Source organism: Naegleria fowleri, assembly GCF_008403515.1.
Source record: "Naegleria fowleri strain ATCC 30894 chromosome Unknown tig13, whole genome shotgun sequence".
NCBI lineage: Eukaryota > Heterolobosea > Eutetramitea > Acrasida > Naegleriidae > Naegleria > Naegleria fowleri.
In genome coordinates, this window is record NW_025407945.1 from 35,091 (window position 1) to 63,064 (window position 27,974).

A 27,974-nucleotide genomic window follows, 5' to 3' on the forward strand; every position below is an offset into this window, starting at 1 on the left:
ATTAACGTCACAACAACAACAGGAGAGCAAATTCCTTCTTCATTTTCGCACATTTTTTTCAAATATAGATCCCCAACACGAAGTGGGATCTTGGGCTCACATATGTGGATAGCATTAATTGACTCTTGCAATAATGTCAATACCTTTGTACTGAGGCAATTCAAGATTAAATTCTTTTTGAAGAGATGGTGGGACAAATCTTCCACCAACATAATGAACGCCCTTAAAATGTTGAGCACACAATTTTGGAGCTGTCAATGAAATTAAAACGTCACAATAGAGGCCTCCATTATAAAGATTTTCCTCAATATTAGTATTATTGACGTCCCATCCTGATGGAATATCAATGCAAATCATTGGCACCCGTTGTTGTTTGGCTTTCTCATTTAATATCTCAATGATATGTTTATAGGGTTCCCTTATTCCACTTTTGTCAGAAAATGAAAAACCAAAAATTCCATCAAGTATAAATTTGAAATTCTCAAAAGTATTGTTGTGTTGTTCTAATAATTCATCGATTGATTTAAAAACTGGAATTTCTAATTGTTTACATTGTGTTAATAATCTAATATATAATTCATTGGTTGTTTCTTTGGGATATAAAATTACAGGGGAGTATCCAAAATGTTTCAAATGTCGTGCAGCTACTAGCCCATCACCTCCATTATTTCCTGGGCCACACACAACTTGTTATGAGCGTTTCGGTGAAATTGAAAATGTTTCATAAAGGTGCAAAATGTTACAACATATTTGTAGATTCATGACATTAGTGCCACATGAATGAATACATGTACGTACTCAAACAAGAAATGTTGGTCCTATCACGAGGAGGAGCATGATCAAAACATGCATGAGCGACAGACATTCCTGTTATCATTAAGCCAATGTTATTTGTTTGTAACAGTAAAATCCAATATGTTATTAATTACGAAAATCAGGATGATCAAGTCTCTACTTGCCTGCCATTTCCATCAACTGGTCAATTGAAAATCCATGTACATTCTTATCCATGAGCAGTTGATCAATTTTAATTGCCTCATCCGATGATAGAAATTGTTTCTTGGACGACATTTCAATAATACTGGAAGTATTTAAATGACTCGTTGTTGATGTTGGATGGATCGTATCCGTAAACTCAACTCCACAAGATGAAGAATATTGCCTCAATTCAAATGATTTTAATGATGACGATGATAGGATGGAGAAGCAAAATAATTTTTCCAAATTCAAACGTAATAAATAATAATTAGCAGCAGTCGTTGTGGTAGTATTAAATAACGTTGATTTAGTGGTGGTTTCTGTTGCTCCGAATACCGTTAAACGTTCCCGATCAATGACAAAATTTGAATCGAGGAGAGTATCCTTCGTTTTTCGGAATAAGCCAACAATTTTTTTCATTTATTCTCATTTCCTTAAAAAGATTTCTAATTGAAACGATTCATCTTGGATACTATATATTAATACATCATCCTACTTGCTGGCACATGAAGGTAATAAATTTCAAATACAGCAATTCAATTAAGTCTCCAAGAAGCAACCCCTTAAATGTGAAAGAATCCTCAAGATAAAATTTCATCACAACTGTCGAACTCTCAAAAAAATCTTCCTCGCCGCGCCTTCTAATCTCATCTCTCTCGCTTTTTCTTCTTCATCACCACCAGAGAGCAACAATCTTCTTCTTCGTCATGAGTATCCTTCTCGCTCACACCTCTTCCAACAATGGATCCACCACTCGTGAACGCTCTCTCTCTTCTCTCTCACAAAATTCCTCCTCACTAAATTATGGATCCATCGAAAGCAGTCAGGATGATGCAGCCACAATCTTTTCGAAACATGTTCATTACAATGATGATGATGAAAATAAGAAGGAAATTATTTCACATCATTTGGATACTCCTATTAATCATTACGCGGTTCAGAGTTTGATCGATGACACTCGACAAAGACAACAACAAGTGGATGATGATGACGGAATGAATCGGAGATCGAGTGTGAATAATAACGAATATTATTATGTTTATCATTCAAAAGATTCTAAAAATGGAATGAAATCAAAGAATGCACTTGTGAGAGTATTGTCCTTCTGTTATACCTTGACTTCAAATATTGGAATTGTTTTGACATTTGGCAGCTTGTTAAGATTTCCCTATATTTCACACAAATATCATGGAGGTGCCTTTATCATTCCATATTTTCTCTTATTATCAATTATTGGAATACCATTAATTATTCTCGATTACTCACTTGGATACATCTCTGGAAAGAGTTTTCTCTTTTCACTGGCAAGATGGAATCGACGATCGAGTGGAATTGGAATGGCTTCATGCATTCTTGGAAGTGCGATTATTTCATCGTATTATTCAGTGATTACTTCATGGCTTGGAGTTTATTTTGGAAATATATTTACAGGTGAGTATACTCAAGAATATTCATTTGTGTAAAGAAAATAATTTATTTTGTCATATTCTTACTTTCAAATTTATATATTGAAATTTAAAAACAATAATCATAATAATTTCGAATTTATTTATGTATCACCTTTACATTTCATCATGACACTTGTCACACAGATCCCATGCCTTGGTCTGGAACTCCAGAACATTTTTTCAAAACACAAATCCTGAAAATTAGTACCAATTCGTACGATATTAGTGGATTTCTGTCGTGGCCTGTATTGGTCGCTCTCGCTGCCTTTTGGTTCCTCAGTTATTGGTTTCTATTTTTGGAAAGTGTGAGTAAGGTCGTGCGGTGGTTTGCCTCACTCTTTAGTTCTATTTATGTGCTCATGTTGTTGGTGATTTTCATTCGAGTGCTCTTTGAGGTGGGATCTGGAATTGGAATTTTACAATTTTTAAAACCTGATTGGATGTTGTAAGTTTTTTTGTTGATTGATTCGCAATAATGTGATGCGACGAATGAATACATGCACGTTAAAAAATTGTTGTTGACTTTTTGGCACATGGATTTAAATATGTGAATGAATGGACGGAACATTTGTGTGTTTGTGTCTGTCACTATATGAAATCGTTCAAAATGAAAAAGATTGACAAAGGGAGATTTATGGTTAGGTGCATTTGGTCAAATATGTTTTACCTAGTAAGTTTCATATATGGATGTTGCAATTTCAAAGATTCACACCATCATCACAATAACCTTATACGAATCATCTATTTATTCTATTTTCACAATAATCTTACATGTTATGAATTCATGTCAATCAATATGAATCAATTTCACTCTCACAAATCTCTCCTTAGTGGCATTTCGAATGGCTATCTCACCATGTATTCCTCTCAATTCAAGAATGGAAACAAAGACCTTGTCTTTAACTCTTTCATGATACTCTTTGCAGGAATTCTCGTTTCAGTTATTAGCGGAATTTCTTACTATTCTGTTTTAGGATATTTAGCTGTCACAAGCAAAACTCCAGATGAAATTAATTCTCATTTTCATGCTGGTATTGGGTCTCCAATTTTTGTCATGATTGAAGCTGCTACCACTCTATTTCCAATTCCTCACATGTTCACAGTGGTTTTAATATTTTCATTGATTTTTGTAGGATTTAATAGTACTCTCTATTTTTCAGAAGCATTTATGAATTGTGTGCAAAATTTGATACCACGAAGAAACACTCGAAGATTTGTCATTGCATCGGTAGTGTGCGCCGTTTCATTTTGTTTTGGAATTCCATACACGTTATCGAATGGTTATTATATTTTGGAAATTGTGGATCATTATGTTGGAAATTATGGAATGGGATTAATTGCCTTAATGGAATGCATTGTGATTGGATATTTTTCATCGAATCCAGAAGGAGGAACCATCAAAAAGTCACCTTTCATGGCAAACCAAATGAGTGGAAACAATTTGAATAGTCTTCAAACCTACGATTCAAAATCTCCATTTACTCTTTTCAAATTTATTCGAAAACGATGTTCCAAATTCTCACAACATAAATCTTGGAAAAATTTTAAGGGAATTATTTGCTTTTCGGTGGATTCTTTCAGAGAGAGAATTGAAAGAGACACAAAAATTGGTCCCTTTCTCGTGTGGAGTATAATTGTGAAATATTTAACACCATTGATTTTATTTGTACTTTTAATTTGGAATTTAGTGATAGAATCCATTCATCCATTTTCATCTTTTAATGATCAATCCAAGTATGATGTCTTGTCACTTGTCTTGGGATGGTTGTTAGTTGTGGCCTGTCTTGTAATTTTTTTGATTTTTGCCGTTTGGCCTTCCGTGGAAGAAAATGAAGAAGTTGGTGGAGATGACATGAAAGAATTTGTGAGTTCCTTTTCCAAAGAAGATTTAAAACAACCTTTGAATATTAACAGTAGTGGAGAAGATTCAATGGAAGTATTGGCTGCTGCAGCCATTGAAGAAGATCAAGTCTAGACGACATCAACATATCATGTGCAGGAATAATAAATTTGAATCATGACAAGTCAAAGGCAAATGACCGTATAGAAAGCAAATATCACATGTAATTCTACTAAAATCTCCCATTCACTTGTTTGACTCTTCTGAATTCACAGAATCTCCATATTGAATGAATTTACTTTTTTTGAATTTCCATTTCAAGTAATTTCCTAAATCTAAAAAATATCCAGTCATTGAAACTTTAAAGAACCAAAACGACAACCTTCCTCACATGTGAAAATTGCTTTTTCACAGAGAGAGAAGAGTCGCTTCTTTGTCTCAAATTGCAACATTCATAAAATCCTCAAAAAAATTAAAAACACTTTTGAAAACCAACCCTCCAACAACAACAACAATGGACGGACTTTCCTACCTTGAAAATGATCACGTCTGGATTCGTGATCGATTCTCTCAATTCCGTAACGAAACCAATTGGTCCCTTCGTAAAGACATTATTAAGGACATTATCACCTTTGTGTGTCAACACACATCTGCTGAAGAACGATATTTGTACGAGTTGATTGTAAAAAAGTTTGATAATGGTAAATTCCTCTACGACAAGGAATATGTGGATAATCAAGTTGCCAAAGAAATTATGCAATTCTTGTTGGACAATCTTGATGTCTTGACCACTGGCAACTTTACTTATCGTGACTCCTATTTCCAAGAATGTGAAAAACTCTTCTCCTCTCTCGAAGATCACATGAAAGAAGAAGAGAATATCATTTTCCCCAAATTGAGAGAACAACTCTCTTCCAATGAACTCTCTCAATTGTATCGTGATTTGGAATGGGCCAAAAAGAATGCACCAACCATGCCACATCCACGAGCTCCAGTGACTGGCGCTAAATTGTTGCATCCAGTCACAGGATTGGTGGATACAGTTACGGAACAAATTACTGGAACCAGTCGTAATCAATAAGCTATAAAACGTGTAGAGTGTGGCAAACGATGATGTGAAAAGGTTACTTGACCTCTCGCAGTGTTCTCTCTTCCTACGATTTGTTTCTGTGAAACCATTGTCGATCGATAATAAACGGTAGTGATTTTTCAACTCTTGTGATTCATAAATCAGACTCTCTTTCTTTGAAAGGTTTCCGTGTGAATTTTAACGGGTGTTGGAGGAGAGAATGATCAAAGACAATGCATCATAGAACAAGTGGACTTGATTTAGTGGCAAATACTTTACTGTAGTCGCAGTGATGAAATAGTGTGACCATTGCTCTCAATTTTGTTTGTACAGCCCTATCAATTCTTTCAATAGAACCTAGTTCCATGGTGGAAAAGATCAAGTTAGAAATAATCCTTATTCTTCTTCTTGGTTCGAATGTCATACTCTTCATCTTCACTCTGTTCATCATCCTTTGACATTTCCACATGTCCGAAATGTTGCTCTCCAACCAAATGTCTTGGAATTGCTCTCCACTTTTTATATTGCCATGCTAAACAGCCAATAAGAGGTAAAATCACAAAAAGAATCAAACAGCTGGCTGGTAATAGAGTTGCAACTGCAACAATCGAAGAGGTTGTCAAGAATGAGGAAATATCCTTATAGTAGTAAAATAAATCTCTCTTTCCAAAACCAACAAACCAAGCTGGATATTCAGAATTTGTGTAACATTGTTTTTCAGTATTCACATATACGAGTTCGTTGTCGAACATGCCATTCAAGTCTCCTTTCTTGAGTTCAATCCAATTAGCAGTTGTATTCAATTTGTAGAATTTTGGGAATGTATCTAATGTGACATTGGTGAATGTTTCATCATGGAATGAATATTTCACAATAGCATGACAATATCTAACGTCATAGGTTTGACTATTTTGTGTAATTGATCTCTCCATAATACAATTTTCAACATTATTTGTGACGTTACATGTTGTTAATTCTGTGAGTAATGGCTTTTCAATACTTTTCTGAGAGGCCCGAATGAAATCCCAATATAATTTTGCAAAATAGGCTCCAATACCCAAGCATGAAATAGACAGAACGGTTGAGACGATCAATACAATGAAAGTGATCATCATTCTCCTTTTGCTGGTTATTAATTTTGCCATTTTGTTTTCGTAAAAGTTTTGATAAAAGTGTTTAAAAGAATAAATTAATAATGATGATGAGAGTACTACTAGTTGGATAAAATTCAAAGACTAATGATGATCGGATAATCCGTTGATGATCTTCAATAATAATGGATTTGATTGATAATAATAAATAGAAAATTCAAATTGAAAAAATAGGAATAGGGAATTAGCTTGATGAAGAATTCAGTGATGATAATGACGATAATGAGCCTTTAATCCACAGCACACGCACGCAAACTCTTAAACAACGTTCTGTAGCTACACACGTCAAATCGGAATGGTGCAATTCAATGCAAAGATATCCAAGCCGTTACGGAATTTTTTAATTGGTGTTGTGGATTCGAGCAACTGTCAATCATCATCGTTGGTTCGTCTCGGAACGTGTTGGTTTGCTGCCCTTATTACATTGTTTCCATCTGCCATGGAATCTCATGAAAAGGATGGTTGTTCGAATATTGTATAAGATTCAACTTCTGAATGAGAATACATGTATAGACACTCTCTTTAAAAAGTTAAAAAGATAATTCAAATACGGGTAAAAGGGGAACGGTTCCTTCTTTGATCTGAATGAAAGATCATTCAAATTTCTGGAGATTTTCCTCCTGTTTTTGAAGAATAACATCCCGAATTTGGACGTATTGATTGGAGTTACTTATTTTGAAAGTATTTCTTCATTAGTTCCATCGCTCTCCCCACCTTCTATGCATGAACACAGAAGTCTGAGACTCTGCGTGTTCATGAGATTCGTTACAACAGGATAATACAGGAGCACTGATGAACAATTTTCGCACATTGAATCTGTACAGTAACGTTTGACCAATGTACATTTTCAACCTCCTCAGAGATGGGCGTTCTAAGAAAAGCAAACTCCTTATGTTCGTCCTATTTGGGAGGGAATGCATCACTGAGAACCAAGGAGAAAATGTTATATATGTATTAATCCGAATATTGAGAGATTTGACTTGCTCCCTGATGGACACATTAGGCAAGCACGTTGTCGCTTACGACTAAAGCACTGCAGCAACACTACTATCGTGTGGAGATAATACCTTTTTCAACTGTGATTGTTGCATGATTCATTCATTAATGGTAGAGATTCAACTTCTTTTAAAAACGTACCTGATTGATTCTGAAACCAACAATGGAAGAGAGATGTTTCTGAATTTATGAAACTGCATTCTGTTTTCCACACACATGTTCACGATTACCATATTATGACCTTTCATGATGCTTTAATATTCCAACCACAAAACCACTCACTCTTAATATGTATTGTGATTTACAGTTTTCTCTCGTGAACCCAAAACGAACGCACAAACCCACAAGTCACCAGCTCACTTTTAAAGTGTTGTTCACTTTCCCTTTTTAATTTCGTAATCGATCAATTCTCTAGATAAAAGAGTTGCACTCCAGGTTTCCAAACCCACCACCTCAACTGCGCACGGAAAATGGCTTGATCAAGATTCGGCTTCAAAAGAGAGTTCGTTTTTATCATCATTGACGCATGACACCTTCAAGTTGAATAGGAAAAATACCGTTTGGCTTCTTCCTTCCATTTCCATATTTTAGGCATCTGAGATAGGTGCTTCAGTTCTTGTTTGCGGAAATTCCCTGCAAACTAATTTGAATGCCATGAATTCACATTTACGGTCGACAGGGTACTGCGACGACCTTATAAACTCTGCGACTGTTCAGCATCCAACAATAACAACAGAAAAAAACATCACACACAACCATTCATTGTCCAATACCACTCAAATCGCTGATTATTTCATGTCCTCTTCAATGACTCTCTCACCACCTCATATGCATCTTTCAACCTCTGGAAATGGTCATTGTCCGCAATCCTCGTTCTGCTACTATCCATCTCATCACCAGCAGCAGTATCCAACAATGTTCGAACATAATAATACTCACATGACGATGATGACCATGATGGATGTCACTCATTCACCATCGTCAACACCATTGAATTGTTCCCCAATCCATAATAGCACTTCCACTGCTCATTCTCTTCCAATGTTGCAACAAATCAGTTTGAATGACATTTCTATTGGAGCACCAACCTTCTTGAAATTAGACATTCAAGATATCATGCAAGCTTGGCGAGAATTGTATGGTGAAGAAGATGATGATGAACAGAGACTCCCTTCAGAGATCAGTAATTATGGCTTCAACAACATGATGACTGATCAAGCTCACCAATAACAAATAATCACTTCAAGAGAATTGAAACATTGCCAACTCTCTCTTTGTCATACCGTGAAACAACAAACCACACACAGAAGGCATGTAATGTCCAATCACAGAATATCAGAATGTTTAACAGCAGAATTGCATTCACACGTGTTTGGTACCATTGCTTTGTGGTTGCCTCTTGAAAATGCTTTCGCGCTTAACACAAATTGCGCACAAAAATCACATGAAATTGATTGGACCTTTCGCACGTGATACTTGATACAGCAATGCTACGAAAAGATCAAATAAAGTTACAAAGTTCGAAATTGATCATGTCTTTCCAAACAAAAACCAACAATTATTTTGACCATTACCTGAATCGATTCCCCTCTGTAATAATACTGTACTGCAGTATTATTACAGAGGGGAATCTCTGGTTTAACATCTCTCTTCACAGAGAGACCCTGTACAGGAAACATGAAGAACACGCGTTTTGCTAAACCAACAATAACCTACTGAGTCAGAGTACAGATTCAATAATGCATTCAACAGGAAAACCAAACAAAAAAATGTCGGAAGCATCCAATCCTTACAAACAAGCGGCCAAAGCCATCAAAGCAAAGGGACTTTTGAAACTCAAGTTTTATTGCCAAATGTGCCAAAAGCAATGTCGGGATGCTGCTGGATTTAAGGCTCATACCTTGAGTGAGTCTCATCATCGGCAAATGCAAGTGTTCCGAGCGAATCCAGCCCGATTTATTAATCAATTTAGCGAGGAATTTAAAAAAGGATTTTTGGATATTTTGAGAACGAGGCATGCCAAGAAGAAGGTACCAGCATTGAAGGTGTATAATGAGTATATTAATGATAGGCATCATGTACATATGAATTCAACACGTTGGACCACACTCAGTTCGTTTGTAAAATATTTGGGAAAAATCGGAGTTTGTTATGTGGAGTATGATGAAGAGAAGGATTCGTGGCTCATTCAATATTTGGGAGAAACAAATACTTATAATCCGAGTGGTGCCTCATCATCGAATACTGAAAATGATGAAGTGTTGGATGAGAGGAGAAAATTTGATTTGTATGAGAGACAATTTCAAGCATTGAAAGAGCTTGAAGAGCAAGCAGATCAAATCATTAAAGAAGAAAGTGGAAATGAGTCAAAGACATCTTCATCATCATCTGACACAAAACAAAACAAAAAACCTTCATTTTCTGGATTTACTCTCACGAATAAGAGGAGCTTGTCACAAACCACTTCCGATAAGAATTCTGAAAATTCAACAACCTTGTCAAATGATGCCAATCATAATTCCAAAAAAACGGACAGCAATGCAACACAAAAGAATCTTCCAGTTGATCAGGATGAATCGATAGAACAAAACGAATCGGAGGCGATTGCTCTTGACAGCAATCTAATTCAACAAACGATAGAACCAGCCACAAAGAAAAAAAAGATTCGAAAAGATGCCGATGAAGATGACTCTGGCCTTTCAAGTGGCTGGCTTAAAACAGGAATAGTAGTGAAAATTATTGACGAAACTTCGGAATTCTATAACAAGAAAGGGCTCGTGATTAAAACTCTAAAGAAAAAGAGGCAAGCTCAGGTAGAATTACTGGATAATCCTGGACAAATTATTGAGGTTTATCAAGACAATTTACAAACTGTGATACCTAAAATTGGAGGCAAGGTCACCATTCTTAAACATGAAACAATGAGAGGAAAATCTGGTACTCTGTTATCTGTAGATTTCGATAAGGGATGTGCCACTGTACAAGTGGATGGCGTTTTGGGAGAGAATCAACTCGTGCTCAATTATGATGAATTTTCGAAGTTATTTTGAGTCGAGTAAATGATATTGTATGTGCAGATCCTTGCATCGCGTCATCATTGACAACCATCGGTTGACCATGAGTGCATCATTCTCGTGATCCTTACCTTTCGTGCTTGACAAGGAATTGCACATTTGAACGAGTTTGAATGGACATGCCTTAGTTGAGCTGTTGAACTCCTGAGGATGCATTACCCAACAAGAATGGCTTGAACTCGTAGGAGAGATCCCGTCATAATTGCAACAAACCCAACAAACGGAGAATTGACAAAATATTATCAACATGCAAAAAAATTCCCTGAATCACGTGATTCATTCATCTTCATCAGTAGTGTTTCGCCATTATCATCATGATCACTTCTCAAATCAAGGACAAAATCATTTTGTATGGCAATCACATCAGCCAACCTTCACGATCCGTCATGTGGTTCATGATGTTAAATAACATTCCTTTTGAATTTAAATTAGTGAGATTGGAAAAGTTGGATCATCGTGGAGAGGAGTACAAGAAGATCAATCCGATGCAACAAATTCCTTCATTGACCATCATTCCTGATACAAGTTCTTCCGAATCTGTTTCAACTAAATCGTCCTCTTGTCATGAAGAACATATTTTCGAAAGTCAGGCCATTTTGTTGCACTTGTTTCATCGATATCGAAAAAGTTGTAAAATTCCTGCTCATTGGTATCCAGATCCTCATGCACACTTGACAGAGCATACTAGAGTGAACATGTATTTGAATTATCACAATTCACAATTGAGACCTGCAGTGGGTGGATATGTTTTTGCTGCTGCTATTGGACCCACTGCATTTGGAATGAAACGAGATGAATCCAATATTCGATCCTTGGAAAAGAAGACACATCTTGTGTTGAAACAATTGGATACTTTTTGGATGAATGGAGCTGCTATCTTGGGAAATGCTCCTTCTTCAGGACAATCTCTCTATTTGTGTGGACAAGCTAAAATTTCAATTGCTGATCTGTTGTGTTATAATGAGCTCATGCAGTTGACACTTCTGACAGACGCTTCAACATTGTGGGAATCAGAAATTTACAAGCCTTATTCAAATGTTTGCAAATGGCTTCAACTCATGTCCAAAACTCCAGAGCATGACAAGGTCTTTAAATTTCTGAATATTCTGAAAGAAAAAGTCATTCAGCGAACGTACATCCAAACTTTAAATGTTGTGAGTGAAAATGGTGACACTTCTTTTCTTGCAACATGGATTGGAATACATATGTGAATGGTACCAATTTCAAGTACGCTTCATATTTAATACAATTAGTGATTACAATGATTCTCTGTCGACATCTTCTTGTTCAGATGACAACATCCCAGACTCTGAATCTTCGGAGTAGCTACCACCATTAATAGTCGAAGGTATCCTTTTCCTTGAATAAATGGTCTGCTTGCACATCTTTCCCATCACATATTCTTTCTTTTGGAATGGTGAACCATCGACATAAAACTCTGTCTTTGCTCCATGCAATTTACCTTCAAAGTAGGTAGCCTCAGTGGTCAGATGATGTTCTTTCTTGTTGAAAACCCCATCCTTACATGCATAGGATCGAGAAATACCATGCAATTTTCCCTCTTTAAAGTGGCTCCATTCCATAATTTGTTCGTCCAATCCAAAATATAAAATCTTGAGGCCATCGTATTTACCATTCTTATAATAACATTCAACATCTTTAACAATCGCTTTTTTTCCATCATTGTCATATAGAACTTTGTATTCAATTAATTTACCATCAAGCTTGTCATTTTTGTAGGAGCATGACCTTTCAATGGCATCTTTTCGATGTGAGAAATATTTTACAAACGATCCTTCTTTTTTTTCCACAAGCAAAGTGTCCCACTTGCATGATCTCTCCTGATTTAAAGTAATCAATCGCCTCTCCATGTTTTTTTCCATCTTTGTAAGAGAGCTGTGATTTGATGTGACCTTTACATATTTCTTTCAAATCATCATTGACAACCTGTGGAGTGTCTGGTTTTGAAATGTATTCTTGTATTTTTTCAGAAAGATTTAAAACACGATTATCGGTGTGTATCACAAGCATGGGGCCTTGTTTGTATCCAAGCAGGTATTGTACAATGGAGAGTTGAGTTTTTTTGCTCGATGTCACCAGGTTGTTGTGAAAAAGGTTCAATCGTTTTGTGTGTTGAGAAGTAAAATAATTACTTTTTTGGAAATTGTACCAATCTTTGCATACTTGTCTAAAAAGATGTTACATTCGTTTCAATAATAATTTCATACACATATTTGAGAATAAGCATGTGAAATGTTGTGAATGAATGTTTTGATTGAACAATAGAATTGAAATTGTCAAAAAAGTAAATCATCATAATTTACATTTTCAATAATAGTAATAATAATCGTTGTGCTTCTCGATCCAACACGTACCTACAAATATTTAAATCTTTTCCCCTTAAGAATGGAAACATGCTGTCCATAAATGCAATCAACAAGTAGAAGGGAACCATTCTTATTTTCTTCTTGAAGGTCCCAAAATAAGAATCATCCTCTTCTTCCGAAATGCAATCGCTTAATCGATCAAGTGTTCTCTTTCCTTCTGTTGCCTCTGCTTGATCGTTATTTGAATTCTCAGGACTCGGATTTTCCCTTCCAGATTGAACATCATCAAGAAGGGACATTTTTTTGGGTTTGCAATATGCAACATAATTTTTTGCATCTAGACAAAAAATCATTTCTTTCCTCATCCCCACCGATCGATGATGATCATACCAAGGCTAGAACAGCTAGATTCTTCTCCTAAAATTATTGATTGATTGATTAATTATTGAACAATTTTTTGATTCCTCTCGACGAACGAGGAACGTTTTTCAACTAAAAATTAATAATTTTTTTGGTTCATGATCGGAATGACCTCCATGCCACCACCATCATCAAGCAAGAAGAAGAAATCATCATCATCACCAACAAAATCAACACCTTCATCTATACTCTCTGGATACAGTCCACTTCATCGGGAAGGATATTTAGCCTTTGTTCATTTCTTTTTCAACACCTTATCCAACTTGGAAAAACAAGGACGATTTGAACATCGGGATTTATTGATCTCAAGATTCCTCTCAAGGCTGAGTGTGGAGGAATTACGGAATTTGATTGATTTCTATGGATTGGTGAATCCAACCATTGCTACACTCGTACAAACTCATAAACGAAAATATGAACCAGAAGAAGAGGCTTCTCCTTATAATGTATCGAAAGAAAGAGAACGATTAAGACAACTCGTATTGTCGCAACCTTTTGTAACAAAGTTTGCAAGGGATGATGGGATTGAAATGAAGGAAAAGCTCCATGCCTTCAATGATGTGCATCCGGAGGATGATAAAGAGGAACAAAAATTGGAAATTTGGGAGCAGGGGAATGAGGAAGAAGCAAAGAAAAGGAAACAATGTTAATTCATTGAATTCTTTCTCTCGTGATGATGGACCTTTCCGAGAATGTTGTTGTGAACTAGAAATTGATGAAGACAATACTTGCCAAATCACAAACCACACAAGGATGACAAAAACAGACTAAAATTTGACTGAACCTAAGGATGACAAAATCTAATGATTCTCTGGTCAACTTGAATTTGCTTTTAACTAAACTAGCAATAATTACGCACTTCTTCCACAAAAATTGTGCACGGAGGAAATTCTCACAATGGCAATGACATCTTCAGATCGTTATTTGGATTTTCACAAATCTTGATGTGTTGAGGCAACAACAAAATACTTGATTAAAGATCTCTCTTCAAAGTTTATTCACAGACTCAGTTGCAATCCGCTGAGACATAATCGGTTCCTGATATTGATCATTCAGTTAGACTGATTTAATTACTCTTTTGAACCTTGTTCAACTTCTTCAACAAGTTCTTTGGGAGCTTGACAGCAACCTTTCTGCATCTTCTGGTTCTTCTAGCTCTTCTGCTTCTTCTACATCTCTTTTGGATCTTCAACTTTCTAAGGAGCTTGCGGACTTTCTTTGGAACGTGCTTCTTTGGGTTGAATCTCTTTCCGAGCTTCTTCTTGAGCCTCAACAACTTCTTGACAATCTTGTTGAGCTTCTTAGCAGCCTTCTTCTTCAAAACAACCTTTCTTCTAGCAGCTCTTTTCTTGGCAGCCTTCTTGGCCTTCTTTGCAGCCTTCTTTGCCTTCTTGGCTTGCTTCTTTGCCTTCTTAACAGCCTTCTTGGCCTTCTTCAACTTCTTTTGGAGCTTCTTGAGTTGTTTCTTGAGTTGCTTCTTGGTAGCCTTCTTAGCAGCCTTCTTGGTAGCCTTTCTGGTAGATCTTCTTGCTCTTCCGCACTTTCTTGGTGCTCTTCTTCTTCTAAGAGCGACTCTTCTCTTGGCAGCTCTCTTAGCCTTTCTGGCAGCCTTCTTGGCCTTCTTGACTTGCTTCTTTGCCTTCTTAACAGCCTTCTTGGCAGCCTTCTTGACCTTCTTCAACTTCTTTTGGAGTTTCTTGGTGGCCTTCTTCACTGCCTTTTTGGTAGCTCTTCTAACAAATCGACGACATCTCTTAGCCAATGAACTTCTCTTGGACAAACGACGAGCACGTCTTCTCAATGCAGCTCTTCTTTTCAAAGCAGCTCTTCTTCTCAAAGCTCTTCTTCTCTTTGCCAATCGACGAGCTCTCTTCAAGGCCTTTCTTGCAGCACGTCTAGCACGACGACGAGCCAACTTTCTGGCCTTTCTTGCTTTCTTGGAAGCACGTTTGACACAACGTCTAGCAGCACGTCTAATCTTCTTGGCTTGTCTGCGAGCTCTCTTCAAAGCACGTCGGATGGCTCTTCTTGCACGCTTGGACTTGACACGACGAATGCGACGAGCCAACTTTCTGGATCTCTTCAAAGCTTTCTTCACAGCACGTCTGTTACGACGACATCTCTTCAACAAACGTCTAATCACTGCTCTACGTTTACTTGGAACTCTTCTCAAGAGTTTTCTGTGTCTTCGGATACAAGTGGCACGACGATTTCGTTTCACTTTCAAACCGAAGCATAAAGTGGAGGCAGCCAAGGTGTCTGCGCTGGCTGCTTGTGTTGTTGTAGTGGCAACGAACATGACCATGCAGAAAAGCATAGCAAGTGCCAACAAGATGAATTTGTTCATGTTGGTGGATTTTTTTTTGATGACTCTGTGAAGTTTGACGTGTGTGAATATTTGGTTTTAATAGGGCCAACTGCTCGTTGAAATCAGTGAGAGACACGCTCGACGAGCACGCGATGAACAAAAGAAAACTATCCGTCACTCTCGCGCGGTGATGCCTCTATTTGTTCGTCGTGTCACTGGTCACACGTCAAGTAAGTATGAACCTGATAGAAAGATTTGGTGCGGAAGTCGACAGAAGAAGAATCTCTTCTCTCTCTGACCGGGTCAGTCAGCTCTGCCAATTTTTACTTAAGTAAAATTGATCGAACCCTCATAGAGAATGTATGAACTTTAAAGCCTGGTCCATTCAATCGGAAACTTTCAGTTGTTCAATACTCCAACTTGGATATGAATGATTACACAAGAGTTTAGATTCAATGACTGGATGAGTTTCTTATGCAGGCAGAACAATGTAAAAGTTCACTTTCAAGCTGTGGATGTATTCCAACCTCAAGTCATCATCCACACCTGTCAGCCGAATCGATTCGAATAAAGAAAAGTAGAAAGCAAAAAAAAGTCGATTTTTTTCGACTCACTTGAAAGGTTAAACAATGCGAGTGACCTGGGTCACCTTTAGCCGAAATTCTCGAATGTCAGACTCAACAACAACAACAACTCAAGGATATACGGTTAAGGATGGGACCAATATTATTCTCAACGAATGATCTCATAATTTTACATGATGCATTTTACAAGTTCCACTTTGTCAAATTAGCACGAATAAAATGTCTGAGAAGAGGAGTATGAATGGTATATATATAGATGAATGATCTTTGAATGGTATAAATGATGAATGCTCGTAAAAATCGAAACATTGCTTCAAATGGCTCAACCAAGAGTTTCAAAAAAATTAATGATGAACAATTCACGTGATGAAATTGTGGTGAGGATTACACAACTATTGTGTGTGGTTCTTTCAATCATTTCCTCAAGATTTTGAAAATTCTTCCAAAGATTGGAAAAAGGACTGAAATTCTTCAGCTGACAAGTTTCTCTCTTTTAACGAAAATCAATCCTTTGTCATCGTTTTAGGCTCTAGTGGAAAGGAGGGTTTGATGGGGCCCTCGTGGAAAGAAACGCTTCAAGAATAATTGTGGGGACACTTTTGAAACAAAGCATGTCCTCCAACAACAAGTTGAATTTGATTATTCAAGATCTTGTCACCACTATTGGAGATTCATTCAACAAGACTTTATTATTTCTTCTTATTCATTTGAAGTCAACACTTCTTCAACATGAAAATGGTAGCCAAATCTTGTGGATGATCTTTCAAATAGGCTTGAAAGAGTTCTTTCGCACTTTCATAATCCTTTGCAAGATATTTCTCACAAGCTGCATTGTATTGAGTCCATCGTTCTTTTCTCTGCTGCTGTTCCAATTCATACATCCATTCTAAAAGATTGTGTGAGATCCAACAGGATTGAATATTTAACACTTACCATCCATGTCGTATTGATTACTATCACCCACTTGATAAATTTCAGTTTTTTCTAATGATTTCCTTTTAAGGAATGGAACATATTCTCCGTCGTCAAGCAGCTTCTTGTGACCGATAAATCTTAACATTCGTGAATGCTTGATTTTTTCTCCAACACATTTGGTGGTCACAAATGGAACATTCAATTTGTGAGCATGTTGGATTAACTTTTCCATGTTTGCCTTGTGACTTCCAAATACTGAGAAACTCTTTCATTGAATGGTTCCAACATTTCCACTCACACATTCTTGACTCACAGAAGCAACAATGAAATTCAAATACAAATTTTCATATTTCATCCATTTTGTGGAAAGAAGGTTTTGAAGTTTTTCCAAAATAACTGCTGAAAAGGTGATGCATTTTTCTTCATGATTGGAAACGTTACTTGTCAAATTCCAAGAAACAGTGATTGAATTTCCTCCGAAATTTTCCAAATGGCTCGAAGATTGAGAACTTGTTTTGTGCACAATGTCAAAAAAGTCATGCAACAATGAAGTGACATCTGACAGAGATTCAAGAGTGTCCAAAGCTCGATCCAATCCATTAATGTGAAATGCCGAAGAAGTGAACGACCGTTTCTCAAGTGACAACTTGAACATGGATTGAATACTTCCAACTCCTGAAGATCGTCGTCGACCTCGTTCCAACACACCCGAAGAAGATGACGACGACTGTTTGGCCTCAGAGAGGAAACTTTGCTTTGTGACTATTTTGGAAGAACTTGAATGTTTCAAATCAGTGCAGGATTGTGAATGATCTAATTGAGCAAGTAAATGTGGTGGAATAAAGCAACGATATTGTCTCATCTTATTCACCATGTATTTAAAGTGTTGTTGTAATAAAAACACTTCAGAAAGTGAAGAAGTTGCAATATCGATGGAATCCAAATCCATATTGGAAACGGATTCAAAAAGTGAAACTAAATTAAGAATGGGTTTGATCATTTTCATGGAAAACCAAACACCTAAGACAATGCCACCACCAACAATAATCAAACTTGAAAATAGCGCGACAATGACAGCAATAATCATATTTTGCAAGTAGTGCCATTGAGGAACTGAATACACAAACAACAAGTCAATTCCTTCTGCATTACAGTATCGATAAATATTGAAATATGTGGTGCCATAGTTGAGAAGAGTGTAATTTCCACATCCAAGAGTTTGGAGTTGGTTATTGAAATGAGAGTAGACCAAACGGCCAACATCATTCACTTGAGGATTGTCAAATGACAAGGCAGTTTTTCTAATTTCATTTCCTTGACTATCCCAAGAGGTCACTGGAATGGAAGGAAAACTCGCTTTTTGTTTGAGAGGTTGTTGAAATGATTGAATTTTTCATTCAATTACAACATCATCAACAAAAATAAAGCTTCTACTTACAAGCAATAATATAATCAGTTTGCAACTCAATGACAAATACAAAGGATCCTGGAATCACCTCAATGACCTCCTTTAAATAACGAGAGATTGAGGAGACACTAATGTCAATTCCCAAATACCAATCATAGGTGAAACCACCATTGACAGCTGACACCTTTGAAGTGGGTTTGGAATTAATCAAACTAATAAAAGTCACAGATGGTAAAGTAACATCTGTGTAAGAAAGAGTATAATGGGGTTGATTTGGATATTTCTGAGCCACATCCATAATTGGTCCTAAATCAAATTGAGGAAGAATGACATCTGGATAAGGCGAATTAGTGACACATGATTCCAATGCAAGTGTTTGATTACAATAAGAAAAGTATTGACCTGTAGTTTCAAATAGATAATCATGGGAGTACCATTGTAAACAAACATTCCAATATTTCCCTGTTTGGTATCTCCAAAATAAACTGTCACCAACACGTCACCTAAAAAATCATGGGTTGACTTGAACAATTTGTAACTAATTAAATCATTTGTGGCAAGATCGGAATAGTTAAAGGTATGCCATAAAATATTCTTTGTCGTCTGAGAAGTGACCACGACTTTTGTAATTGTCTCATCGAAGCTCGTTCCAGGACCATTTAATTCTAGACCTTTCAATGCATTTGAAACGTGTTATTTAAATTGAATAGGCTTTCATAAATTAAAACATTCCTTTAAGCTTGGGATGTTTCAAAGGTATTGGGTGGTTTCAAAGATTCAGGGGCGTTTCAAAGATTTTGGCGCGTTTCAAAGAATCCGAAACATTCCAAATCAGCTTCTTTTCAACTTAGCTTGGGAGTTTCAAATAAAATTTTGAATTGAAAAAAATGTCTCTCGATATCAGCAAAGAAGACGCTGTGAGATTGAGGGAAATCGAGGTCAAAAAATTGGTGGCCAATGAATGGAAGGTATTGCATGAAGAGCTGCCAATTATTCAGAAATCAAAAGGTAGAAAGGATATCAAGGATATTCCTACAATGAATAGAATTAAAGAAATAGTCCGCCAAAGAATTGGATATGTTGCTACATTCATCTTCTTACATACTGTTGGTACTATCTGTGGATGGTTAGAAGGTCCTTATCGTAATGTGGGCTCACCACCATCATCATCAGCACAATCAACAACACCACCACAACAAACTCATTTCAACTTTAACCATGAATTTCAACCCCAATGAGGTGGTGAACTTGTCAATCTCCATCATTGAGGATTGATTTCATACAAATGCATCCCGGGATACATAACGAGAGAGATGATTTTATCCATGTTCAGAAGGATTCACCCTAAAGGGAAGTCACACAATGGTTCAATAGGATAAAGAGATCCTTTTGGATAATCTCTCTTTTACAATGAATCCATTGATGCCTGCCAATTGATTTGATCAGTTCTAGGTCACATCAAAGTGAATGATTTGTCTGTCGTATCAAAAGATTGAAAGAATGATCGTTTAACAAACAAACAGGAAATTACAGAGTTATTTGGCCAGAAAGGATGGTCAGGAATTCTGGAACCATTTTCAACACCCATCATATCTGCATTTCCATTTGTTCATCAAGTGTGTTTCAGATGAGAGTCGTAGAGCTCCGACAACATGACCTGTCACCTGTTGTTCGAGATGGATCTTCCTTCTGGTCATGTTGAATGACTTCTCAATAAATGTGTTGGAAGAAGGTTAAAAGGTGATGGTTCTGCAAACTGGAAGTCTGGAACCACACAAATGGCATTTGGTTTGTCCATAGATAGGGTATGTAGATAAAAGTAAGAAACATGAATTGCAGTTTGTGACAATGATTATCTTTTTTTTGCCAAATTTGAAATATTTCACAAAGGTGAAGTTCGCAAGTCGGTTCGATTGTGATTAATTTGGCTAATCTCTCTTGTCCAGATGGCAATTTCAGATGCAATTTAAAATTCGCCATTATTGACATTATCTTTGTTCTTTCATTCTTTCATTTTGAGTCCAAAGACCCAACAAAATATTTTTCAAATAAATACATAATTGGAAGGTAATTGTTTACAATGCATCTCATAATTCCCCTCCTAAAGAGCTCGATAGAGAGATTTATCCAAATTATTCATTTTTGGAAACTCATATTGACCATAGACGAGGTGATATTGTTTCTCTTTCCTCTTTCTCATTAACAAAGTGTTTTCAAAAACAATAAAAACAAACGCCACCACGAACTAGAATCACCACTGAGGCAAAAGGATGATCGTCACCTGGAAACCACCGCTCTCCCCACATCACCTTGTCAGCATCTCTTACCTTGATGCAACATGTAATTGTTGCTTTCATCTTTCTCATGGTGGTATTGTCAATCGATTCCAACACATGGACTATTCATGCCCTTCAAATGTCAACCACCACAACCACAACCACAACTACCACTACTGAAACCTCCTTGTATGCTTCGTTTCAATCAGTGCAATTTCCAATTCTCAACACAAACATGTTCAAACCTCTCCAAGTGAAGAATTACATCTATCTTCCTCCTGTTGATTCTCCAGTGATTGATTTTTGTCAAACGGTGGAACAACAAAATTCAACTCTCAAATTAATGGTCTCTACAAAAAGTCAATTCTTGTTTCCAACTTGGAATATGAGAATGTTGGATTGTATGGATTATTTTTGTTTGAATCCTTTGAATACTGCTAACATGACGGCACGATTGTACAGTAGTGAAATATTTCGAACAGAGGTAAGTGTGTGACAATAATAATAATTCCATTTTGAGAGTTGACCATGACACTGGACCTTGTTCATTGGAACCTGACAATTTCAAAACATTTTAATTGCAACATCTAACAGTTTGCTTTCATTTTCAATCATTGTTTTTTGTGTGATTCTTCAAGTGCCATTCAATTCCGTCAAACCATTTCTGTCACTAATCACACATGTCCAAACTTTCCAACCACATTGAGCAATGTCGTGAACATGATGACCTCTCACTGTCTCAACTCCATCGGCATTTCCCAAGGAGCCTCCAACTTAACTCTCAACAATGACACTCCCTACTCCAAAGATGGTAAAGGCATTCATTTCGGTATTATGGATGCCAGATATTACGAACCTTCTCCACCAAGCATTTATTCTCTCACTTTCTCCAAAGTCATTCCAAAAGATCCATCCAAAGACACTCTCTCCTATTTTATGAATTTATATTTTCCTCTCACCAACAAGTCACTTTTCGATGCGAGTTCGTTGCCCATGTTTTGTCATTGTGGCAACACGAATGATTATGCGTATCGATGTTACGATGTGAATCATGCATTTCTTGCTCCTTACAAGTATTTTGCTACATGTATTATATTTCTTGTAGTCACCATGGTGACAAGTGTTTTGTTTGTGTTGGGAGTGATCCTTCCTCGATGTTCCTATTGTTATGGTGTCTTGTCGAAAAATCGAAGATTTAACAAAGATGAAGCTTTCTTTTTTGGAAGTACTACAACAGGACCTCGACAATACTTGAGAGCCATCTTCTTACTCACATTGGGCGATATTAAGGCACATAGTATCTTTTGGAATTCCATCTTGTTGGTTTTTTCGTACTTGACACAAATTTTCTCTCTCACACGAAACTTTTCAATGCCTATTTTGAAGTTTGTCATTGATGACGTTGGAGGAACTTTGAGAGCGTTCGTATTCATCAGTCTCGGACTCTGTTTTTGTTGCATGGTCATTCACTGGAGTCATACCTTGGATTTGATTAATAAGGGAAAGTCGAAGGGACTTCTTTCGTGGTGGAATACTGCCATCACCATCTTCTTTTATGTCTTTTTCCTTTGCTTTGTGATTGCTGGTATTATTTCATTGGTGGTCACTGGGCAGACCTCCATCTTTTTCCAAGTTCTCTCCATTTTCTACTTTTCTTTGAGTATTCTCTTTTGTGTGGCTTTTTCCATTGCAGGAATTACCATTTTAGTCAAAATGAGAAAAACTCGGAGTGGTGGTGGAAGTGCCAGTAGTGTCCTCAGTGTAAAATTGACCAAATCCATGATGATTTTGAATGTTTCCAATTTCCTTCTCGCCATCATTGCTGCCCTTAGCTTTGCCACTTATTATCAAGGATGGGACGTTTTCACAGTCGAATTGGGTTTACTGAGATCGACCTCCTACGATGTCTTGTTACTCTTTGCTTCGAATTGTATCAATTATATTCTGTATTCGAGTGTGGAGAGTGAAGGAATTTACGGAAAGAGAGTGAGTGAGGGAATTCATCGATTCATAAATTGTGAATGTTTGGGTGGAGAGGGTGGAAGAAAACAACAACAACATTACAATCCATCCACTTCTACTGCTAATCATTCGACAGAACTATTCAAAGACAAGCAAGTGGAACGAGTGAAATCCCACTCACAACCCTCTTCACCTCAAAACTCATCTCCATCTTCGGGTATGGGTTTAATCATCGAACAGAATATCCAGAATTCTGATATGATGATGATTTCCTCTCCATCTTCTCCAAGTGTGTAGATCGATTTCTCATCACAATGTAACATTAATAAAATATGAACATTTCAATAAACGCAATGAATCTGAGGAAGGAATTGATTAATACGGAGATCAAAATGATGTTGAAGAATTGGATATGATCGATAAATAACATTTTGAAGAAAAATTTTCATTTAAAATTGATTGAAAAAAAAATGTTGAAAGGCTTTTCCTCCTGCTCGTCCTGTGGTCCGAATTCGTTCAACTTGTTGTGGAACATTTGGAGTCGTTCTTTTTCTTTGATGATGAAGGTAACAGCCGCTCCAAGGATCACACAAGCGTACGGAATATGGAACGGAATTCATTCTAACTCACGAAATACATCGACAAATTTTTTGATGTTGAGGATTCCGCAAAGCCTTTTTGTACTCTCTAATTCGTCATCATCATCATCCTCATGCTACCATACATTCCATGGAAATAGAAAGAGTGTTGAAATCAGTGATATATCTTCTTCTCAAGGTACCCATCAAGAACAACAACAACTGATAAAGAATATTTCGGAACAAATGAAGGATGTTTTGCAAAGTGCTCAATCGAGAAGTGTCTCTATTTGGCCAAACTATACCAAAGAAATCAATACTATTTTTTCACATTTCGAAAAGTTTGAATTTTCGGAAGCATTGCAACATTTATCAAATTTAAACGAAGTGGTATTTCAACAAGATAGGAATTTCTTTTCAGAAGAAATGCAGGCTATTAGAATGGTTTATCAATATATTGCATTTTTGGACCAAATATATACCAAGAAGGATGGCGAGCATAATTTACCTCTTTTAAACGATTTTTTGGATCCCAGATGCTTTGAGTTTGATTATTTCAAATATGAAGTTGCTGTTGAAAACATTCAAAAATACATTACAGAGCACGTGGAAAAGATCAATGAGGGCAAAACACCAGAGTATGTCACGCTAAAGCGAAAACTTGCACGGGTTAAATTTTATCAGAATTGTCTCCTCAGTGCCATCAATGATGTTAAGGAGGCATTGGCTGTTGCTCGAGTGATTTTTGGAAAAACTTCTGTTGAGGCATGCTATTGTTATTCTGATTTGGCAACGCTTTATGTTGCAGCTGATAATCTCTCAGCAAGTGAAAAATGTGCCAAGATTGTCATTTCCCTTCTTCCTCAAAAGCCAAACAAAACACCTTATATGGAAGAGAAAATTGCAATGGCCATGGTTGCGCTCAGTGAATCAATCAGAGAAAACAATACTGAAGAATGCATCAAACTCGGCACTACTGCCATCAAAATTATTGAAAATATTTATGGAAGAAGGAACAAGAACTGGATTGATTGCGTCTATTCGCTCATTAGTAACTATGATGGAGTCGCTGCAAATACCAAAGAAAAAGACGAGGCACTTAGCGAGGAATATACTCAAAAAGCGGAAACGCTTTTCAATTTGGTTGGAGAAATGCTGACCAAGAATGCCTTCACAAATACCTTACTCTTACCTCTCAGACAAAGCACCACTGATGAAGACAGTTATGATGAGGATTTGTTATTGAGATTGTACATGAGAAGAAAATATCCATTACCACTTGCCATTCATGCTCTTTTTGGTGCTGCTCGAATTGTGTTATCTGGAGAGTCACCAGAAAGATCTGTTGAACTTTATGAAAAAGCTCTCACCTACTTTTCAAAAGAGTATGCGGATGATGAATTTCTTATCGAAAGAGAATTTGCGTGCTCCCAACTTGCTTGCATTTATGCTCTGTTAGGTCAATCTGCTAAAGGAAGGACTCTGTTAAAAGATTGTATGAATCGAATTGCAAATTCCGTAGGCACTAGTAACAAATTCTATTCTGACATTTCCACCTATGAGAGTTTGGTGAGCGAGTCACCAAATCCAGCTGCCGCCGGTTTGAATATACCTGGTCTCATGGACACAGATATTAGTGGCAAGTCTCCAGAGGAAATGAAACAAGAGCTTGAACGTTTTGGTTTAGATGTGGACTCTATTACCAGTATGATGGAAAATGCAATGAAATCAGGTGGACCTAATATGGATGAGAAGGAGCTCTTAAAAATCATGGCTGGAGCTATGGCAAAATCTCACAGTGACAAGAAGAGCAAAGCGACTGCTGCTACTACAGAGACGCCTCAAACAACCTCTCCAACAAAACCAAGCGGTAAGAAAAAGTAAAACAAGCACAACAGAGAGTCTATGAATATCTCGGTGATGGAATCATAACTTTGTGTCTCACATGAGACTACTCGTTTAAAATCCTATCCTCTTTTGAGAATACAAGCTTGCATTCTAAATATTCAATTCTGTTGCAATTTTGAATTATTTCTTTTTTTTACAAGCATCTTCCAACATGTCAAGCACATTCCCACTAATGTGTTTCATTCTCTCAAGTCAGAGTTTGTTTCCTTTTGCCATACACTCTCTCCAAGCATCAATTCATGTAAATACATTTGATGTCAAATTAAATTTATTAACGTTGTATGATGAATATATATTGTCTCATTTCTTTCCTTTTAAGAATTTCGTTCAATGGCGAATCCTGTCCTTTTCATCCAAAAGTTTCATCTCCCAAAAAAAAACTATTCATCTCTTCTCGACGTCGTGCTTTCCATTTGTTTGGTTTCATCGTTGTGGAGGTTTATTACTGAAATTTGTTATCGGCCAACAAGGGTAGCATAGAACTCGTTCTGAACAATCAAATTTCAATTCAACTGAATATTCATCATCAGTGAATTTTGTGTTCTTATTCTTCTTGTTGTTCAATAATTAGTCTTTGATCAAACAACAACAACAATAATTTTCGGAAAAGAATGGCCTTTGCTTGCTGGAAGACTCTGAAGAGGCACTTTATAACGGTGATTATTTTGTTTATCACCTTTTTGTTACTCTGTTTTGAATTTGTTAGTATTCATTCGTTTGTTATTGTTTGTCAATTAATTTCGGCATTGGTGATGATCATGAATATATGATTTGATGATGATTTCTTTGAATGATATGAATGGCTTTATGTTTGGTGGATCTTGATGGTTGTATTGTGGTGAATGATGTGTTGTGATTGTTGGACGATATGATGATGAACTATGTACTCTCTCAAATAATTATTATTATTGTAATTTGCAATAATTATTTTGGAATCAAATATTCATCATGATGGATGATACATTTCAACAACAACATCACGGGTTGACGATCGTCATGTTCACAACAACCACAATAATTTCTGCAACTTCCTTGATTTTCATCTTCTATCTCGGTTTTTACTATTATCATTATATTATTGCACTATCATTACAGGCTGTACCATTTATATTTAGAGGAATGTTTTGCCCAACCAACACAACAGAAGAAGTGTGTACAAATGGAATGTTTTATCTTCACATGTGTCCATGTAAGTATGGGATGAATGTTTTGGCTCTCTAAATATTATTGTATCACGAAAAATATGAATGCATACATTTTCATGTCACGTGATGGTGACCAAACAAATTGTGACCTCGGTCACAATGCACCTCTCACACTTGTTTCAATTTTGAACTTTGATGGACCTCATCTAGTCTTTATTGTGTCCTCACTGACATTGCTGGCACTCATCATTGGTCTCTGCCAAAAGGTTGTTGGTATTATTCTTGATATCATTGCAGCCTTTTTACACGTTGGTGTCCTTGTATATTACATTTTATTTGTTATTAAGGGTTCACAGTATACCGTCGCCATGGCTGGAAGCAGTAGTCTCATCCTCCAAATTGTTCCTTGTGTTTCCTTAGCTTTGTGCACCATTGCATGCTTTGTTTGTATGTTTGATTGTTGCAGACATGTGTATGCAACTCGCTTCAGTGGAAGTGGATCCAAGGGTGTCAGCGGTACTGGCGATTCCTCAACAGATTATGTTCCTTTGCAAGGCTCAAAGCACATTGATTCTGATAGTGACGATTCTGATTAATAGACTATGTGTAATTGTAAATTGAAATTTTGCTCAAAATGATTGACTGCCAATCCACCATTTCAATCTTCCAATTATTTAACAATGAATGACAATAATTATTATTTTGAAATGTTTTATTTATTCCTTAGTAGTATCGAATGTGTGTGAGCAACTGAACTCGTTTCAAATGCATTCCTTCCAATTATTGATTGCTTACAACTTGAAATTCAAGAATCGTCTAAGTTTCTTCTTATCTCCTCTACATGTCACAAAGACAGTCTTTCCCAATTTGTTAATTCTCTTTCTGTTCTTAGCCCAAGCATGGTGGCGCTTACCAGCTTGATGTCTTTTTATCTTACCAGAACCTGTAATTGTAAAACGTTTCTTGGCAGAGGATTTGGTCTTTAACTTCTTCACTCCTGTTACGAGCTTGTTATGACGAACAATTCTCCTGAAACGAATATTAGATTGATTGAAGATGGAAGGCCCAAATGAGAGAGTTCCATTCAGGAATGATGATGTTTGTTTTAGAGCAACATAAGGATTAGAGGCAATTTCGTTCATCATGAGAGTATCGCTATAACTCTTCAAAAGGCTTGTTGCAGCACTTCTCTTGGTGAAAGAGGCTGTTTCCGAAATAATGTTCAAAACCGAGAAATTGTTGTATATTATATCCAAAAGGTGTGTTGCCGTACGTATGAATAAAAGGAGAACAAGAATATTACATCAATTTTATCCAAATATCCACACACGTATTTCAAAATAAAGGATTCATCATCATCATGGTAAAATATTTTCATCATCCGAAAATTGAAATTCATCATCCAACCATTCCGTATCCAATATTTTCAAATGAATTGATATTTGTTGTTGTTTTATAATTCCCAATAATAACATGTTCATTAGACACCAGAGGAGATTCAAGACTATCAAAAAAAACCAAAATAAAAACACCTACACCTCACCAATGACTGCGAAAAAAGGGCTCCAAAAAAGCGTTGCATATTTT

At 36.6% G+C, this 27,974-nt stretch overlaps 16 protein-coding genes across 16 annotated transcripts; 10 read left to right on the plus strand and 6 right to left on the minus strand.

The window, feature by feature from the left end:
• Positions 1-114: 114 nt before the first annotated feature.
• On the minus strand, positions 115-1,398 carry FDP41_012089 (uncharacterized protein; the record flags this gene model as incomplete). Its single annotated transcript, XM_044702569.1, has 3 exons — positions 115-686; positions 799-867; positions 960-1,398. 3 exons carry the CDS (start codon positions 1,396-1,398, stop codon positions 115-117), a joined length of 1,080 nt encoding a protein of 359 aa, XP_044566145.1.
• A 287-nt stretch (positions 1,399-1,685) lies between these two features.
• FDP41_012090 (uncharacterized protein) lies at positions 1,686-4,401 on the plus strand (the record flags this gene model as incomplete). Its single annotated transcript, XM_044702571.1, has 4 exons — positions 1,686-2,409; positions 2,571-2,871; positions 3,043-3,096; positions 3,258-4,401. 4 exons carry the CDS (start codon positions 1,686-1,688, stop codon positions 4,399-4,401), a joined length of 2,223 nt encoding a protein of 740 aa, XP_044566146.1.
• Positions 4,402-4,780: 379 nt separating this feature from the next.
• Positions 4,781-5,347, plus strand: FDP41_012091 (uncharacterized protein; the record flags this gene model as incomplete). Its single annotated transcript, XM_044702572.1, has 1 exon — positions 4,781-5,347. The coding sequence occupies one exon, from the start codon at positions 4,781-4,783 to the stop codon at positions 5,345-5,347; it is 567 nt and encodes a 188-aa protein (XP_044566147.1).
• A 371-nt stretch (positions 5,348-5,718) lies between these two features.
• Positions 5,719-6,480, minus strand: FDP41_012092 (uncharacterized protein; the record flags this gene model as incomplete). The annotated part of the gene is made up of 1 exon (XM_044702573.1): positions 5,719-6,480. The coding sequence occupies one exon, from the start codon at positions 6,478-6,480 to the stop codon at positions 5,719-5,721; it is 762 nt and encodes a 253-aa protein (XP_044566148.1).
• A 1,797-nt stretch (positions 6,481-8,277) lies between these two features.
• On the plus strand, positions 8,278-8,712 carry FDP41_012093 (uncharacterized protein; the record flags this gene model as incomplete). The annotated part of the gene is made up of 1 exon (XM_044702574.1): positions 8,278-8,712. One exon carries the CDS (start codon positions 8,278-8,280, stop codon positions 8,710-8,712), a length of 435 nt encoding a protein of 144 aa, XP_044566149.1.
• A 539-nt stretch (positions 8,713-9,251) lies between these two features.
• Positions 9,252-10,532, plus strand: FDP41_012094 (uncharacterized protein; the record flags this gene model as incomplete). Its single annotated transcript, XM_044702575.1, has 1 exon — positions 9,252-10,532. One exon carries the CDS (start codon positions 9,252-9,254, stop codon positions 10,530-10,532), a length of 1,281 nt encoding a protein of 426 aa, XP_044566150.1.
• A 338-nt stretch (positions 10,533-10,870) lies between these two features.
• Positions 10,871-11,767, plus strand: FDP41_012095 (uncharacterized protein; the record flags this gene model as incomplete). The annotated part of the gene is made up of 1 exon (XM_044702576.1): positions 10,871-11,767. One exon carries the CDS (start codon positions 10,871-10,873, stop codon positions 11,765-11,767), a length of 897 nt encoding a protein of 298 aa, XP_044566151.1.
• Positions 11,768-11,812: 45 nt separating this feature from the next.
• FDP41_012096 (uncharacterized protein) lies at positions 11,813-13,182 on the minus strand (the record flags this gene model as incomplete). Its single annotated transcript, XM_044702577.1, has 3 exons — positions 11,813-12,318; positions 12,368-12,744; positions 12,932-13,182. The coding sequence occupies 3 exons, from the start codon at positions 13,180-13,182 to the stop codon at positions 11,813-11,815; spliced, it is 1,134 nt and encodes a 377-aa protein (XP_044566152.1).
• A 237-nt stretch (positions 13,183-13,419) lies between these two features.
• Positions 13,420-13,953, plus strand: FDP41_012097 (uncharacterized protein; the record flags this gene model as incomplete). The annotated part of the gene is made up of 1 exon (XM_044702578.1): positions 13,420-13,953. The coding sequence occupies one exon, from the start codon at positions 13,420-13,422 to the stop codon at positions 13,951-13,953; it is 534 nt and encodes a 177-aa protein (XP_044566153.1).
• A 416-nt stretch (positions 13,954-14,369) lies between these two features.
• FDP41_012098 (uncharacterized protein) lies at positions 14,370-15,650 on the minus strand (the record flags this gene model as incomplete). Its single annotated transcript, XM_044702579.1, has 1 exon — positions 14,370-15,650. One exon carries the CDS (start codon positions 15,648-15,650, stop codon positions 14,370-14,372), a length of 1,281 nt encoding a protein of 426 aa, XP_044566154.1.
• Positions 15,651-16,908: 1,258 nt separating this feature from the next.
• On the minus strand, positions 16,909-18,816 carry FDP41_012099 (uncharacterized protein; the record flags this gene model as incomplete). Its single annotated transcript, XM_044702580.1, has 4 exons — positions 16,909-17,081; positions 17,129-17,375; positions 17,424-18,466; positions 18,549-18,816. The coding sequence occupies 4 exons, from the start codon at positions 18,814-18,816 to the stop codon at positions 16,909-16,911; spliced, it is 1,731 nt and encodes a 576-aa protein (XP_044566155.1).
• Positions 18,817-19,405: 589 nt separating this feature from the next.
• Positions 19,406-19,756, plus strand: FDP41_012100 (uncharacterized protein; the record flags this gene model as incomplete). Its single annotated transcript, XM_044702583.1, has 1 exon — positions 19,406-19,756. The coding sequence occupies one exon, from the start codon at positions 19,406-19,408 to the stop codon at positions 19,754-19,756; it is 351 nt and encodes a 116-aa protein (XP_044566156.1).
• Positions 19,757-20,933: 1,177 nt separating this feature from the next.
• FDP41_012101 (uncharacterized protein) lies at positions 20,934-23,053 on the plus strand (the record flags this gene model as incomplete). Its single annotated transcript, XM_044702584.1, has 2 exons — positions 20,934-21,278; positions 21,389-23,053. The coding sequence occupies 2 exons, from the start codon at positions 20,934-20,936 to the stop codon at positions 23,051-23,053; spliced, it is 2,010 nt and encodes a 669-aa protein (XP_044566157.1).
• Positions 23,054-23,409: 356 nt separating this feature from the next.
• Positions 23,410-25,218, plus strand: FDP41_012102 (uncharacterized protein; the record flags this gene model as incomplete). The annotated part of the gene is made up of 1 exon (XM_044702585.1): positions 23,410-25,218. The coding sequence occupies one exon, from the start codon at positions 23,410-23,412 to the stop codon at positions 25,216-25,218; it is 1,809 nt and encodes a 602-aa protein (XP_044566158.1).
• A 635-nt stretch (positions 25,219-25,853) lies between these two features.
• Positions 25,854-26,983, plus strand: FDP41_012103 (uncharacterized protein; the record flags this gene model as incomplete). Its single annotated transcript, XM_044702586.1, has 3 exons — positions 25,854-25,943; positions 26,338-26,431; positions 26,598-26,983. 3 exons carry the CDS (start codon positions 25,854-25,856, stop codon positions 26,981-26,983), a joined length of 570 nt encoding a protein of 189 aa, XP_044566159.1.
• A 195-nt stretch (positions 26,984-27,178) lies between these two features.
• Positions 27,179-27,969, minus strand: FDP41_012104 (uncharacterized protein; the record flags this gene model as incomplete). The annotated part of the gene is made up of 2 exons (XM_044702587.1): positions 27,179-27,591; positions 27,924-27,969. 2 exons carry the CDS (start codon positions 27,967-27,969, stop codon positions 27,179-27,181), a joined length of 459 nt encoding a protein of 152 aa, XP_044566160.1.
• Between the last annotated feature and the right edge of the window lie 5 nt (positions 27,970-27,974).